This window comes from Semicossyphus pulcher, unplaced genomic scaffold (genome assembly GCF_022749685.1).
Source record: "Semicossyphus pulcher isolate SPU_LCO1_2020_fin unplaced genomic scaffold, fSemPul1.0.p SCAF_8, whole genome shotgun sequence".
NCBI classification, from domain to species: Eukaryota; Metazoa; Chordata; class Actinopteri; order Labriformes; family Labridae; genus Semicossyphus; species Semicossyphus pulcher.
Genome location: NW_027211759.1, coordinates 2,429,045 through 2,443,182, shown reverse-complemented (window position 1 = coordinate 2,443,182; position 14,138 = coordinate 2,429,045). Strand labels below are relative to the sequence as shown.

The window sequence follows — 14,138 nt, the reverse complement described above, 5'->3', positions numbered from 1 at the left end:
GAAATGACGAAGAAAAGCAGCAAATCTTCATGTTTAAGACGCAAACGTTTGACCTTCTCAAAAGTACAAACTTTTATTAACCTTAACATTTATATGACAGAACTGAAAGACACATATAAGTTAACATTTTTAAGAATACAGAACAAAAGTTCACTTTTGCGCAAATAATAAAAGTTTAATTTCTTCTCTTTCTGTTGGTTTTACTTTCAATACTTTTAATAGAAGAACAGACGTAGATTTTAAACTCTTCTTGTGGTTTCTTGTTTGTTTTTCTGATGTTGTTTTCGCATGTTTTTTGGGCCTACATGGAGAAAGACTGTCTGCGGTTTATTTTCGGGGTCCTGCTTCTCCCCTCCTGGTTGATTCTTCTCTGCAAACATGAGTGTCAAAGAAAACAAGAGATGGATCAACATGTAGATTTACAGCTTGTGTCGACACATTACTGGTGCTCTTGTCCTCCTGTGACCATGCTGAACATTATGAGTCTTCTGTGAGAGGTTCAGGACCACCACCTGCCTCTCCGCCCTGACGTCCAGCTCTCTTCTCACTCTCACATGAAATTTGCTTGCCTAATGCAGCCGCCCCAGAATAGCAACCTGGGGGCGTCTTGGCTGCCCCCTTCTCCAAACTTGAGCCTCCCACCTTAGCCCTCGACCCTTCCATCTCCTTATTGAGTGCCAGCGGTGGGAGGGTGGGGGACCGGAGCGGCGGACCCTGCCCCAGCTCGGGTCCGGCCTCGCCTCCAGCCCGACTCCTCGGCCAATGGGGAGGCCGAGCGGATCATGTGTCACTATAACAGAAGGACATAATCAGCGCGGTAAGTTTGCAGAACCTTACAGCCTGTCTTGGCCAGCAGGGAGCTCACTTCTGTCAGCTTTTCTGAGGTAAGAATGAGGGGAGAGAGTGAGAGTGTGAGTGTGAGAGAGGAAGCTCAAGTGCAATGTCCACAAACATCACCCAAAGTGAGGACACCTGAGTCCACATGTGTTAAAATCACTGCCACGACTAGTAGAAGCTGCTGCTGAGGTCAGGGGTGAGAGGAGAACTGTTCAGATGTCAGAGGCCTCCTTCTGAAGCCTGCTGCTTTTTGAGATCTAGTTTGTGTTTGATTGAAGCTGTGTGTGTGAAAAGCTGCTTTTAAAGTCTTGTTATGTCTTTAGAATAAGCCGGGAAATGTGTGTGTGGAGTTTGTCAGCATGTCAAACCTGCAGCTTATGAGATGAAGCTCTCAGAGGTGTAGAAGTTCTGGAGTTCTTGCAGGACGTCAGCTGTTATCTTAAAGGACTTTGTTGTTGTTTTTGTGCCGGATTGGTCCGAGTCCAGAGTCCAAGCGGAGGTCCATACCTGAGGGATTTACAGATGGCTTAAAAACTTTGAAGCAGCTTTCCGCTTCGGGAGACAGAAGACGATACTCGGTGTAGCAACGAGAGAACAGCTGCAAGAACTGTGATGTTATTTAGTTATTTTAATCAGGGACGTTGTGTAGCTTTGATGCTAGTTTTCTGTCCTCACAGACTTAGTTTGATGTTGATTAGCGAAGCTGTAAACAGGCGTGGCATGTGTTTACATTAAAGCTTTAACATCCTGAACAGGAGCCAAGAGCCTTTCAGACTGGATGTAAAGGAATCATCTTAATTTAAGGTGTTTTTCTGACTGTCACCATGATGTGACGGTGTGAAATAAATTAGAGGTTGGAATTTACAAGACGCAAAGAGCAAACAGGAGGAAGCCGAGCATGAGACCTTTAACCTTCACAGGGTTTATTTTAATTCTTGAGCAAAGTGGCCTCAGTCAGCAGGGAGCCTCAGGGAGGATGATTGAAGGAGCCATGTGAAAGAGCGAGGCGTCCAGATAAGGAGATGAAGGTGGAATTATGGCCGGTGGAACCCAATCTTCGGTTCCACTGAAACCGGATCCGAGGAGCGCTGCAGCTGTCCGATGGAAATAGTTGTGATGTCGGGACGCCTTCATAGTGGCCTCAAGCTAATGAGGCTAATGTGCAACTAATCCCACGTCTAATCACTTACAGATTAAATTATTAATTTATTCTGATTAGATTCTGCATCCAGTCTGGATTTCTAAAACAAGATGGTGTGTTTAAGAAGATTTGAGATGTGATGGAATTTGCTAGAAGCTGCTGTTTCTAAAGATAAAATGTCTTTAACGCCTTCGCATGAATGCAGAGTGATGGGGGAGGTTGACCTTTGGCGCGACCCCTGCATCTCCTCTCTCAGCAGTCGAAAACAGACTTTGGCATAAATCTATGTTTGGCTCCCTTCTCATTTATCATCAGAGACGCAGATTCAGGACCGAGGCTCCAGTTTCAGTCCCAAATCTAAATTTAAACCTAAGATAATTGGCTGTGACACATTTTAAAAGATCCCTGTTAAAATATTTCAAACGCGATGAAACAAACCCGTGAAATTAATCTGCATAAAGGAATATTTGGTGTTTTTTTTAAGCAGACTTAAAATATGTGTAGGCAGGGAGCAGGTGGGGTTTGGTCAGGGTGGGGTCGGCTGCAGATATTTAAGACATTTGCAACTTAATCCTGAGCTATAAATACAGCAGGACGCTCGAGTCGCTCCTTGCAGACTGACTCTAAAATTCCTCCTCTCTTCTCTTTTCCTTTCAGGTTGCAAAGTCCACTGTCACCATGTCTGACACTGAGGAAGTGTAAGTCCAGAAACATTTTAATCACAAGTTTTTTAATGAGTGTTTGTCAGAGAGATTGCAACCACTGTTTTCTAAGCTAGCTCAGGAAAACATAAGGTGCACCTTAATGTTGTCAGATTTGATGATTAGCTGCTAAATTTCTCTTTCTCTTTCTGTCTTGCAGTGATCAGGTCGAGGGTAAGTAGCACCATTTTCCTCCCGCTTACAAACAAATCAAATCCCCCAACATTAGGTCCAGGTACAGTCCGGAGCTCCATGCTAAGTCCTAGTATTACTTCTGACTCCTGCCTAACTGATTTTCCATCCTCTTTAGAGAGTTATTTGCACTGGACAGATTTGTACGTTTGCAGGTTTGGCTTGACTCCTCCAGATTCAAGTTATGCAATAATGCTCTCTCTCTCATTAAAGCACATTTATTGTCCTCCCGCTGTAGCATGGTTGCAGGCACCAATGCTGGCAGCAGGCCAGTGTGGTATATGCTGTGTGAATTCAAAATATGAAATATAAACTGCACAAGCCCTGCACTGACCTGTTGGCAACAAGTCCTGCAGCTCTGCATGTCCATCCGCAACTGTACAGTCCTCCTAAGCTGATCACCTCTCAGATGAATTTGTAAAATTAAACGCCTCCTTCGTGCCCCCGCCTGTGAGCTCTGATCAGCCCAGGAGGACTGTGTTGTGTATGCTGAGCATGGATCCCCAGTGTACCCACATTTTGCATTTATCTTCTGTAAAAATGGGTACAAACGGGATCTTTTGATTATGTTCTTCTGCTCCTTTCTTTCTCGGATGGACGTGAAGAATACGATGGTAAGACACAGCCCGCAGACTCCGGATGGTCTCGTGTCACTGATACTAATTTGTCGGTCATTTTTGAAAACGTGTGCTCTTACTTCCACATGTACCTTTTTTGTTGCATGCTGGTCAACACTAACGTTATCTGAGATACATAAAGACACAGGTTGAAAGCAGATTACGATTAGACTAGATTAGAATATTTCTCTTTGCAGTGAGTTGAAGTGCAGGTATCCTGAAGAATCACATTTCATCCATCAATGACTTACCATCAATGACTGACCTTTTCCCTCTTGTAACTGCTTGCTGTCTCACCTGCTTTAGCGCCATCTGGTGGCAGTTCCCCCAAACTGCCCCACAGTGAACCTCCTCATATCTTACATTTCCCCCTCTCATGAGCTCCCCCCGACCACCTCCACCCCTTTCCCTGTTCCCTTTCTCCTGCTTCCATTAACCCTCTCACCGCCCTTCCTCTCCCCTGGTGACTCGCTGCATGTTGTGTAGCTGTAGAAGAGGAGGTAGTAGAGGAAGTAGAGGTGGCCCCTGAGGCGGCCCCTGAGCCAGAGCCAGAACCAGAACCAGAGCCAGAGCCAGAACCAGAGCCAGTGGTAGAACCAGAGCCAGAACCAGAACCAGAGCCTGAGCCTGAGCCTGAGTCTGAAGGTATGTGGCATGGAGGGGGGATGGGGGTATTCTATCATCCTTTCTCAGGCAACAGGTGCGCTCCACCGGCTGCAGCCAGCCAGACAGACCTCACTAATCCTGATCCGCACACATGTTCACCATGTCTGCTAATGCTAACGCTACCTTCCTTTCACCTCTGCACAAAGTCAAAGATTAAAGCCGTTTATGCAGCACTCAAAGAGCGCCATAACTTTACATTGTCATCATCATTTTACCCAAAGCATTTTACAGTTAGTGTAAGAAGCTCATGTTTTAGGCTGATATTAAGAGCCAAAGTGTCGCCTCAAGTCGAGGTTAGCTTGTTAGCTTCATGTTAAAAATAATCAATCACTTCAATCAGAAATTCTAAATTATTCGTTTTTATGAAGATTCTTGTCAAAATCTTGTTGTAATGTGGCATTTAAATTTTATAGACTGTAAAAAATAAAACACCCACATTTTGTCTCGGTACATGGTAGCAACGCCTGTCATGCTAACAGGCTAGCATACAGTAAGAAACATGAAGTATTCCACTATTAGCATCAAGTGGCTTTTAAAAAAATAGTTTTGGGACTTAAAGATAAACAACTTCAGAAATCTCAGCTGTCAAAACGTAGCGTCCTTGCTAATGTAGCATACTTTGTAAGTAACAGGAAGCTAAAACGATAGCCCCCTAGCTAACATAACTTACATTATATTTGAGGAAAGAGAAGAAAATAAACTTTTTTATAGTTTATAATTTTTTTAACCTTTGAAACCTGTTAGTTCTTCAAAACATGTGCAGAGTGCTAGCTAATAAGCAACCTAGCCTATATAACTGTATGCTTAAATGTTAGCGTCTGTTTGGGCTAAGCTATGTACTGCAAACACTTTTTTATTATAAAAATAGACACATTGGCCTTTTTTCAGTCTAACACTACTTTACTACTGTTCCACATGTACTCTAAGTTCTTGTATTTAGCGTACATGGTTGCTTTTTTCTTATTTTGATATCTGATGAAGGTAAACATATTAAATTCATGCTACATCTTGAGATGCTCCTTTTAAGGGAATGACATTGACTGCTTAGCAGCTTTTATGCTGGTGGAAAAGTCCTTCAAAGTGGAGCAACATTCACGTGCCATCTTGTTGAAATGAAACTGTGCCATTAAAACTAAGACTTATGATTAATTCTATTTAACCAAACATAAGTAAAACTTGCTACAGTGATGATTGAACTTCATCCTTCCTTCATCTTCATGTTTTGCTTCAACAATGGCACGTGAATGCAGGTGTAACGTTCATACTCTGTCGAGCTGTTTGAAGGTAAAATCTTGGACTTAATCTAGGCAGCGGTAAATTCTCAAATATTTACCTTTATTTGACTGGCCTTCAAAGACACCTTTATTTGTAAGCTATATTTTAGCCTTTTAACACTTCTAGCGCTGTTAAGCTAACGTTGTTTATCTTTTTTAGAACGTATTATTTGACTGTGCTTGCCAAAACAATATTAAAGATCCGGCAATTATTTGAGAATTTACACATGTAGAAGCTGCATCAAACTGAATGTCAGTTTCACTGTGTTTAGCTGATTGTTAGCTGCTCTTAGCGCGCCTGCTAACACTGTTGTCTGTTCTGCTTTTGTTTTGGATGCTTGCTGCATGCAGAGGCCTATGAAGAGGAAGGTATGTTCATTTAAAAATTCAATCTGAAATCTGTCTGGTTTTGGAAGGACCACAGTGTCCGGGTCTGACGTCTGTACTGGGGAGAACGAACGCCTGCTGTTCACAAAGTGTCTGTCCAAATTTTACCTGTCTGTCACAATCAAGGAGCGCTGCCCAATTGGCACTTAGAGTTTGAACTGGGGAAAAAACCCAAACAATTGTAAATGCTCATTGAACAAGTTTTGAGAAAAGTTAAAGATGCTAGAGGAGAAAAGGGTGAAAGAATATGAGATGCTAACACGTGCTACACTGCGCAGCGACCCCACCGTATCTCTCTTGCTATGCCCCTCGTCATCTGCATGGCATGGAGCCGCCAGAATCTGGGTTCAGAGAAAAGACAGGAAACGGGGAGATGACTTGGTCTTTGCTTGTGTAAAATGATTTTGGGGTCAAGCCAAAAAGAAACATGACACACGTCGTAGGTACGGCACATAAATCCACTGTTCAAGGGCTTTTTATACCAATGAAAAGTCTTTTTTTGTGTAATTTTTCTGTAATCATTTAGTTCATCTGCACTCTAAACTGTGTTTTTTTAATATGTGAAGTTTTCTTACAGTATTTACTTGCTCATCTAACCCTTACTTATAACAACTCTACATTTTTAATCTCAATCTAATGTGTCACATAGAGCCAAAGCCATGCATTTTAACCATGTGATGCGTGAGAGAAATGGAATAATCGGCTTTGTTTCTAACCCCATGACATGTACTTGTCCCCTCTTCATTTCCTAACCTGCAGAGGAGAAGCCAAAGTTCAAGTAAGTGTCCTTCTCTTGTAATCCGACTTGAATTGATTTCTGTAGACATGTCGATTTGAGCCATTTGAGAAGAAAAAAAGAAGCTTAAAAAACATCACTATGATGACGGGCAGTGGACTAAAAACCCTAACACTCTCTCCTCCAGGCCCAGCGCTCCAAAAATCCCTGATGGTGAGAAAGTGGACTTTGATGTGAGTGGACCAGCAGTCACTACATGAAGAATTCAGATGATGTGTAGGGTTTCTGTTTGGCTGAGTTTTGCTTGTTGTCCCTCCGGCCTGCAGGACATCCAAAAGAAACGTCAGAACAAGGATCTGATCGAGCTGCAGGCCCTGATCGATCAACACTTTGAGCACAGGAAGAAGGAGGAGGAGGAGCTGATTGCGCTCAAGGAGAGGATTGTAAGTGATCAGACGGAGCCAGTGACACGACGGACATTCGTTAAATAGTCATGAAAATATCATATATATAGTATCTTGTACATAGACTGGAATTTTCCCCTTTTTAAAAAAACGTATCTTGTTAAATTGTAGATTAATTTCTGCAACACAAATGATTTTATACATTAGTCAGCACAACTGCATTACGAATGCACGTGCTTCCAGAAGCCTTCAAGAGCCTCTGCCGGGAAGCTCTTTCTCTCTGAGCTCAAACCAAGTTCTTTTCTTTAACCGTCCTCAGTGGTTTCGGTTTACATGCTGTTACTTCTGTCAGATAAACAAATCAACTTTGACTTTTGTTCTCGCATTGGACACAAAGTCTTGACTCTAGAATTGAAGTCCCGAGTTTTTTTAATTTACTTATCCTTTGCCCTCTACTGCCACTACAGCTGACTTTCTTACCTTATATACCTGGTAACATGACTTCCAAAAGGATTTAGTGTTGCAAACGTAAAATATACTTACAACTAAAATACATAATATAACAATAATCAGTCTGAAGTTTGTTTAAGGGACCAAAACTAATTGATCATGTACAGTAAAATAATGTAGTTTCAGTTAACAGATGGTACACAAAGGAACTTAGCGGAAAGCGTTACGTTACGGGACTTTTGTCAGTTAAAACAATCCAACATTGACTTCTGGTCTTGTAGGGGACACAAATGTGGTCGCCGAGATGAAAGTCTTGTCTTTGTTTGAACTATCGATCAGCCTCTACCACCACCAAGCAGAATGTCTGCCTCTATATAAATAGCAATGCGAAAATAAAGTCCGGGAACTGTTACGAAATCGACTTTCAGTTGAAACACGTTAGTTTGAAATTCATGCTGTGGACTCAAACTCATAAATAAGTTCTTTAACAACCTCCTTTCAATGCCCCCAACAGTTACTGCAGGTTTAAACTTGTGCAATAAGACTGGAGTATGGAGCCACCACCAACAGTCAGTTAGCCTAGCTTAGCACAAAGACTAGAAACAGGGGGAAACTGCTAGCCTAGCTCTGTCAAAAATTAGCAAAAATCCACCTTCTTGCACCTGTATTTACTTACTGACAAGTTATATCTTGTTCGTGTTATCTTTAGAAAAACCTACATATAAAAAATCAAATCTCCTTTTAACAGGAGATAATTTCGTGGACTTTTGGTGACCAGCAACGTCCTGTAGTGTCTACTGGTTACCTGGCAAAGAAGGAGCTTGTAGAACTACAGTTTCTAACCCCCGTCAGAGCCAGGCTTCCTTTCTTTATGCTAAGCTCACACTGGATGCTAGTAGTGGCTTCCAATTAAGGGTTGTCTCAATCTTCTAACGTTGTGTCTGTTGGGGGTTATATTGTGTAACATAAAATGTGTGACGTCTCGTTTATTTGCCAACCTGCAGGAGAAGCGTCGTGCTGAAAGGGCCGAGCAGCAGAGGGTCCGCGCTGAGAAGGAGAAGGAGCGCCAGGCCAGACGTGAGGTTCGTGGTCTTTTGTCTTTATTTTAGTTTATTAGCGATCTTTAAAATATAACCATCTGTAAGATATTTCATTTAATGCCTCAAAAGTCTTCTCTCTAAGTCTTTAGTGGTTTTATTTATGGTGGGAGAGTTTGCATCCTTCACGAGGACCTCCTCACCTGAAAAACACTGACTTACCTGCTCCTTAATGTTTATGTTACTGCATCCTGTGTTACCTTGAGCTCTGGAGCATGGACGTTGGATGTGACACGGAGGTCTCACTCTGATTCTTTTTGTGTGAACCAGGAGGAGAGGCGGATCAGGGAGGAGAGTGACGCCAAGAAGAAGGCTGACGATGAGGCGAAGAAGAAGTCAGCTCTGTCCAGCATGGGCTCCAACTACAGCAGCCACCTGCAGAGAGTCAGTATACCACTGTCTATATGCTAGTACCACATACTGCTGCTGGATACTTGTTGTTAACCTGCGTTTGTGTACACTCACACCGAACAGGCTGACCAGAAGAGAGGAGGAAAGAAAGAGACTGAGAGAGAGAAGAAGAAGAAGATCCTGGCCGCCAGGCGCAAGCAGCTCAACATTGACCATCTGAACGAGGACAAGCTGAAGTACTTTTACTCACCTGAACATTTCCCAGTGTTTATATTTGTGTGGTTTCAGGTTAAAATCCTGAGGAAACGTCTAAACGTTGTTATTGCCGTGTCTCCTGCAGGGATAAGATCAATGAGCTGCATGAATGGATGGTGCAGTTGGAGTCTGAGAAGTTCGACCACATGGAGAGACTGAAGAAGCAGAAATACGAGGTGAGACCCTCCTTCCTGTTCGTCTCTGTCACGTCATCATGTGCTGCAGTTATTTGCACTCATCTGTGATAATGTTCAGTATAAGTTTTCTGTTTGCTCATCTCCAGGTTGAGATCCTGCGGGGAGTCACATGATATGTAGAAGTCGGGTTCGGGGATATTTTTGTTGTCAACATAAAACACTGAAATTTTTTGGGACCTTAAAACAGAGTTTAGAGAAACTCTGATGAAACGGTCTGAAATATGACTGACTACTTTATTCTAACTAAGGTTTAACTGACGGCTGGACCTTCAAATTATTTGATATTTAATTCAGTTTATGTTGTAATTTTTTAACGTTTGTTCTGTCTGTTATCTGTGTGATCATTTGAAAACATGTTTTTTGTTTCACTTTTAGGAAACAAATAGAAATGATTAAAGCATCAAGTTTCTTGACTTACATTAACGTAGAAATGTTGTCAAACAAAATAAAAAATGTCCGCTGAGTCTTTATAAAAATGATTAAAGAGTGTTTTTGATCATTTTTATAATATTGCACAGCTTTGGTACAGATGGATGTTTTTTAAATATCTGCATTATTAAATCAGATTAATTTCTGATTTAATAATGATTTTTAAAGTTTTAAAGTGTATTTTATTTTGAAATATGCTTTTATTGAGACAGCATTTAGTATTTGACATGTCTGTCTACTTTTTCTTGATGTAAAATGTTGTATAGAGTGTTTCAGTTTCTTAAAAGTAGGATAAAAAGTTGTTTTTATATTCGACCTTTGCACCCTTAATGCTCACAACTCTTAATACATGTATCCACAGCTCTGCCTTCGGTACGTCAGCTTTGATTTCTGCACATTTAACAAGAGTTTTATTTAAAAGATGTGATATCAACTCCCCTGACACTGATAGCTAATCTTGAACTCCACACCTTCAAGCTGCACCTGCTACGTGTTGTCGTTGGTTTCTGTCCGTCCACCTGAGCGTACCTGTCAGATTTGAAACCCTGATGTGCTCTCTGATTCCCTCCAGGTGACAACCCTGCGTAAGAGAGTTGAGGAGCTCAGTAAATTGTAAGTAGAGATGAGTAGGGTGTTTGCCCGTTAGCTTCAGGCTAGCTGCATGTTAGCATGAAGGAAGGTCACAGAACCAGAGCGCCACCCGCTGGCCGACAGAGGAGACGACACACACCACCTGAACACCTGAAATTTTAAAAGGTAGAAAAACTGAACTGAAGAGTTTGTTTCCAAAAGTGACATGTTTTAGTTCTATATAAATTCAGTTGTGACGTTAAGAGTTTACTATTTTTCTAGAAGCAACACAACTTTAGTTTCCATTCATCAGCAGCCTTAGAGTCAAATAGAGTCCGTTTTCTTGACTCCATCTTCCTATCTGTAGCTCAGAACACTACTGAAGTTACAAAATATGGAAGGTCGGAGCTGCCAAAAAATAAAACTCTAATATTATTTCAATAATAAGATAACTTTTGTATATTTATTTAAGGATATTTTTAACTCCCTAAAAGTGGTTCGCCTGTGTAGACGCTGAGGCCGAACTGAAATGAGACGGTCTGGTCTACGGAGGATTTCCTGTTTGTGTCACCAGCTGTTCCCGCCCTTACCCTTGCCTCACCAAATGCAGCTCCCGTCTCCCAGCAACAGGTAGCTTGCGGGCTAACTAGCTATCATGACTAACGTCACGTTTTTATTATTTTTAACATTTGTATGGCTATTCGATTGAGCATTCAAAGCATGCAGCCCCTGAAATGGAACACAGCTTATGTGTTCTAATAAGGACACTTCTGAGCTGCCGTACAAAAGTTTAAAAAGCTTAAATTGAAGAGATTTAACAACTTAGCCCCGACAACGCTGTAGGATATTTCACGTTTTAAAAAGAAATGAGCCAAAGCAAAAATCGCAGCTTTGGATACAATCGAGCAAAAGATGAGAAAATAAAATATAGAGAACAAAACAGAGCAACAAGATTCGTATCCCTTCAAAGAGCCGCACATCTTATCTCTTATAACATTTTTTTTTTTACTAGTATTTGATTCAAAGTGTCCTTTTAGAATCAAACTCTTCAGTTGTGAATTAGATAAATAATCTAAAGAAAGTGTGAAGGTGGTGTTGGGTTGACTGAGCTCCTCCACATTCTGTCCTGATCTGGATGTTAGCTATTAGCATCACAGATCTTAGGTCAGGTGTGAGCAAGCGGTCCAACAGGTAAGTCGGAGCCGGTAGAGGTTTCAGAGCCGAGCTGAAGCTGAATCTCTCATAAATGTGCGTTTTTCTTTTTGGGAAACCACGACGAGGCATTTTAACGCCACAGAGTGTTTCTTCTTCTGTGGTTTCTTCTGTGGCGGGAGATCAACACATGTCCCGAATTCGAGCAACGATAGAACTAAAAAATATACATATTTAATATCCAAAACAAATTTACAGAGGAAACACTGATATTGTGCATGACCTCGTCTTGGTTTCCCATAATGCCTCAGTCAGCAGCCCAAGCAGCCGGATCAGGAGAGCAGAGGGAGGTCCTTCCCCTGACAGGTAAACGTGTCCAGGTGTGTGCTAAAGCTGCTGCTGCTGTGTCGTTTTTCAGGTGCTCACGTACAGGAACCGCATTGATGTGTTACAGAAGCAGTAAGTAGATCAGTCACTGGTGCGTTCACTGACACTGTGACAAATGTCGTCTGTGTGAACCCTTCCCTTTAGCCAGGCATAACTTTAAACCATTCAGGACAGTTACAGGCAGAACACAGGTGATGTGTAGGTAAAGACCTTTAATTCATATAAAGTAGGACATATGCAAGGATATGTTATTCATTAGAGACGGTTTGCAGTTTCTATAACCTACTTAGCTCTGAATTTTTATAGTGTTTTCAAAAAATAGCAGCTACAATCCGAATTTTTGTCTTATAATTTTTTATTCTCAGGGTGACGACTTTCTCAAATGCTGTCGTCGATTTTTGTCTCAATATATTGAGACAAAAATCTGAAATTGAATTGAAATTTTAACAAATAAAAATGAACAAAAGTAAATCCAAACAGTTAACATTTAAAGAAAAGGTCATACCATGTAAAAGTTTAACAGGTTAGCTAACAGCTGCTTTAATTGCAGCGCTAATATGGCTTGATAGACAATGGAAAGTAAGCTAGGCTAACTAGCTAAGGTACAAAACTTAGCGGTAAAAGTTTGGTGCCGTTTTTCCTAAAATCTGTCTTTAACCTTTTATGTTTTTCTCTAAACCTCAGTTTTACTCACATGAAAACACATTTTTGTGTCTAATTTGTTGAATTAATCTGCGGTATAGATATTAAATAAACATATTTACTATCATAACAACAACTGAAAATGTATTCACGTTAGTTTGATGGCTGTTGGACTCGGTTCAGTCTGCTCAGGTAAGTTCTGCATGAGCTTGGGATGTCTGACTTGATGCTGCAGTAATTGTAAACATTTATGACCTCTTGCATGTCGCCATAAATCCCTCAAAAAAATGTGATAAATACAAAACTGTTGTCGTGTGATAGAGTTTGATGTTTATGTTTTCTTGTGATCTAAAGAAATGTACTTTGTGAAATGATTTTGTAATCGACAGTTTATTCGCTCAGGTTATTTTTCAGTTTATCAGAAAACAAAACCTGACATCCTCAATCTTCCCTCTTTTCTTACACACTTTTGATTGTGTGGTCTCACAGAAATAAGTAAAATAGATCAACACATTATTAAATATGAATTTCTTACAAATTAAATGGAAAGCCACACAAGTGCTTTTATTGGTAATTTCACCAATTATCTCTCGCTAATTTGTTCCATTGAATAAATTCTATTTTCATCCTTATGTTACTTATTTGCTTAAATTGTTGTTTTAGTTTGTTGTTTTAGAGATTTGCTAAATAATTTTACAAAGAGGATTAGACCCGTCTTTAACTACGCCAGCTAACTACGCCAGCTAACTATGCTAGCTATCTGAGTAAATACATACATTAGATGCAACAAGATGGAAAACAAAAAACATTTAAGTTTTTTCAGTCATTTTATTGAGATTTGGCCCAAAAAATCTGCTAACAAGAAGTAGAATTAGTGATAGTTAAGGCTGCTTTACAAAGTGTGCTAGCAGACATGCTAATTGATGACTCACAGGATGATGGTAAATATCTCCTCCATTTTCATGTATAGTTTAAATGTTGTTAGATCCAGACTGTACAAACTGTAGTTTTTTTGTACAGCTGGGTTTGAACACCTTTTAATTGGCTAACTACTGCAATAAGCCTTTTAGCAGGGCAGCAAACCCTCGTACACTGTTTACAAGAAGAGTTAAAGTCATTGTTTAAATTGTGTCTCAGAGTTCTGACGTTTCTATATCTTTGTGTTTTTCGTATTACAGCAGCAAGAAGGGAGCCGCTGCCCGCCGCAGAAAGTAGACTGGCTCGCCCCGCTGCTGCTCAGAAACCAAACTGCGATCGCCTCGGACACACGCCTGATGAAACAACAAACACTGTGGCGAAGGTTGTAGCTCAGAAGAAGCCAGTAACGCTGAGGTTTACTTTGCGGTTATCAACCCACGTCCTGATACATGCAACCAGGAGCCTTTAGCTGCTGTTCAATAGGAATAAAAACCACTTAAAACCTGTTCGCCATCTCGCTTCCTCGCCCTCCACTGTTTGGTTCTCAGTATTTTTGTAAATAAAGTGTGACTCTTCAAGCCATGTCTGTAGATCTGTTGTTATTCAGAAATCAATAAAGTTCCGTATTTTTAGACGTGTAATTTTAAAGTCGTTTGTTCAACACTGTTTACTAACTGCAGAGTTGAATTGAACTTTGAATTATGTAGTCACAGGGAAATGGAGGCTCTGCAGTGC

General features: G+C 40.9%; 1 protein-coding gene across 5 annotated transcripts; it reads left to right on the top strand.

Moving 5' to 3' along the window:
- The first annotated feature begins 823 nt into the window (after positions 1-823).
- On the top strand, positions 824-14,038 carry tnnt3a (troponin T type 3a (skeletal, fast)). 5 transcript variants are annotated; one of them, XM_069686798.1, is made up of 14 exons: positions 824-884; positions 2,636-2,676; positions 2,840-2,853; positions 3,975-4,133; positions 5,780-5,797; positions 6,575-6,593; positions 6,739-6,784; positions 6,878-6,994; positions 8,410-8,487; positions 8,773-8,886; positions 8,977-9,089; positions 9,194-9,284; positions 11,875-11,915; positions 13,664-14,038. In XM_069686798.1, the coding sequence occupies exons 2-14, from the start codon at positions 2,657-2,659 to the stop codon at positions 13,698-13,700; spliced, it is 867 nt and encodes a 288-aa protein (XP_069542899.1). In that variant the 5' UTR covers positions 824-884; positions 2,636-2,656; the 3' UTR covers positions 13,701-14,038. The 5 variants fall into 5 exon arrangements, with proteins under 5 accessions (XP_069542899.1, XP_069542898.1, XP_069542902.1 ...); XM_069686797.1 differs by lacking the exon at positions 11,875-11,915 and adding an exon at positions 10,306-10,346; XM_069686801.1 differs by lacking the exon at positions 5,780-5,797.
- The last annotated feature ends 100 nt before the right edge of the window (positions 14,039-14,138 follow it).

Excerpts from the sequence above, each read along its gene's own strand:
- tnnt3a (XM_069686798.1), top strand. The coding sequence starts at position 2,657 with ATGTCTGACACTGAGGAAGT. Across the intron at positions 6,995-8,409 it reads TTGCGCTCAAGGAGAGGATT|GAGAAGCGTCGTGCTGAAAG; the intron begins GTAAGTGATCAG and ends GCCAACCTGCAG. Across the intron at positions 11,916-13,663 it reads ATTGATGTGTTACAGAAGCA|CAGCAAGAAGGGAGCCGCTG; the intron begins GTAAGTAGATCA and ends TTCGTATTACAG.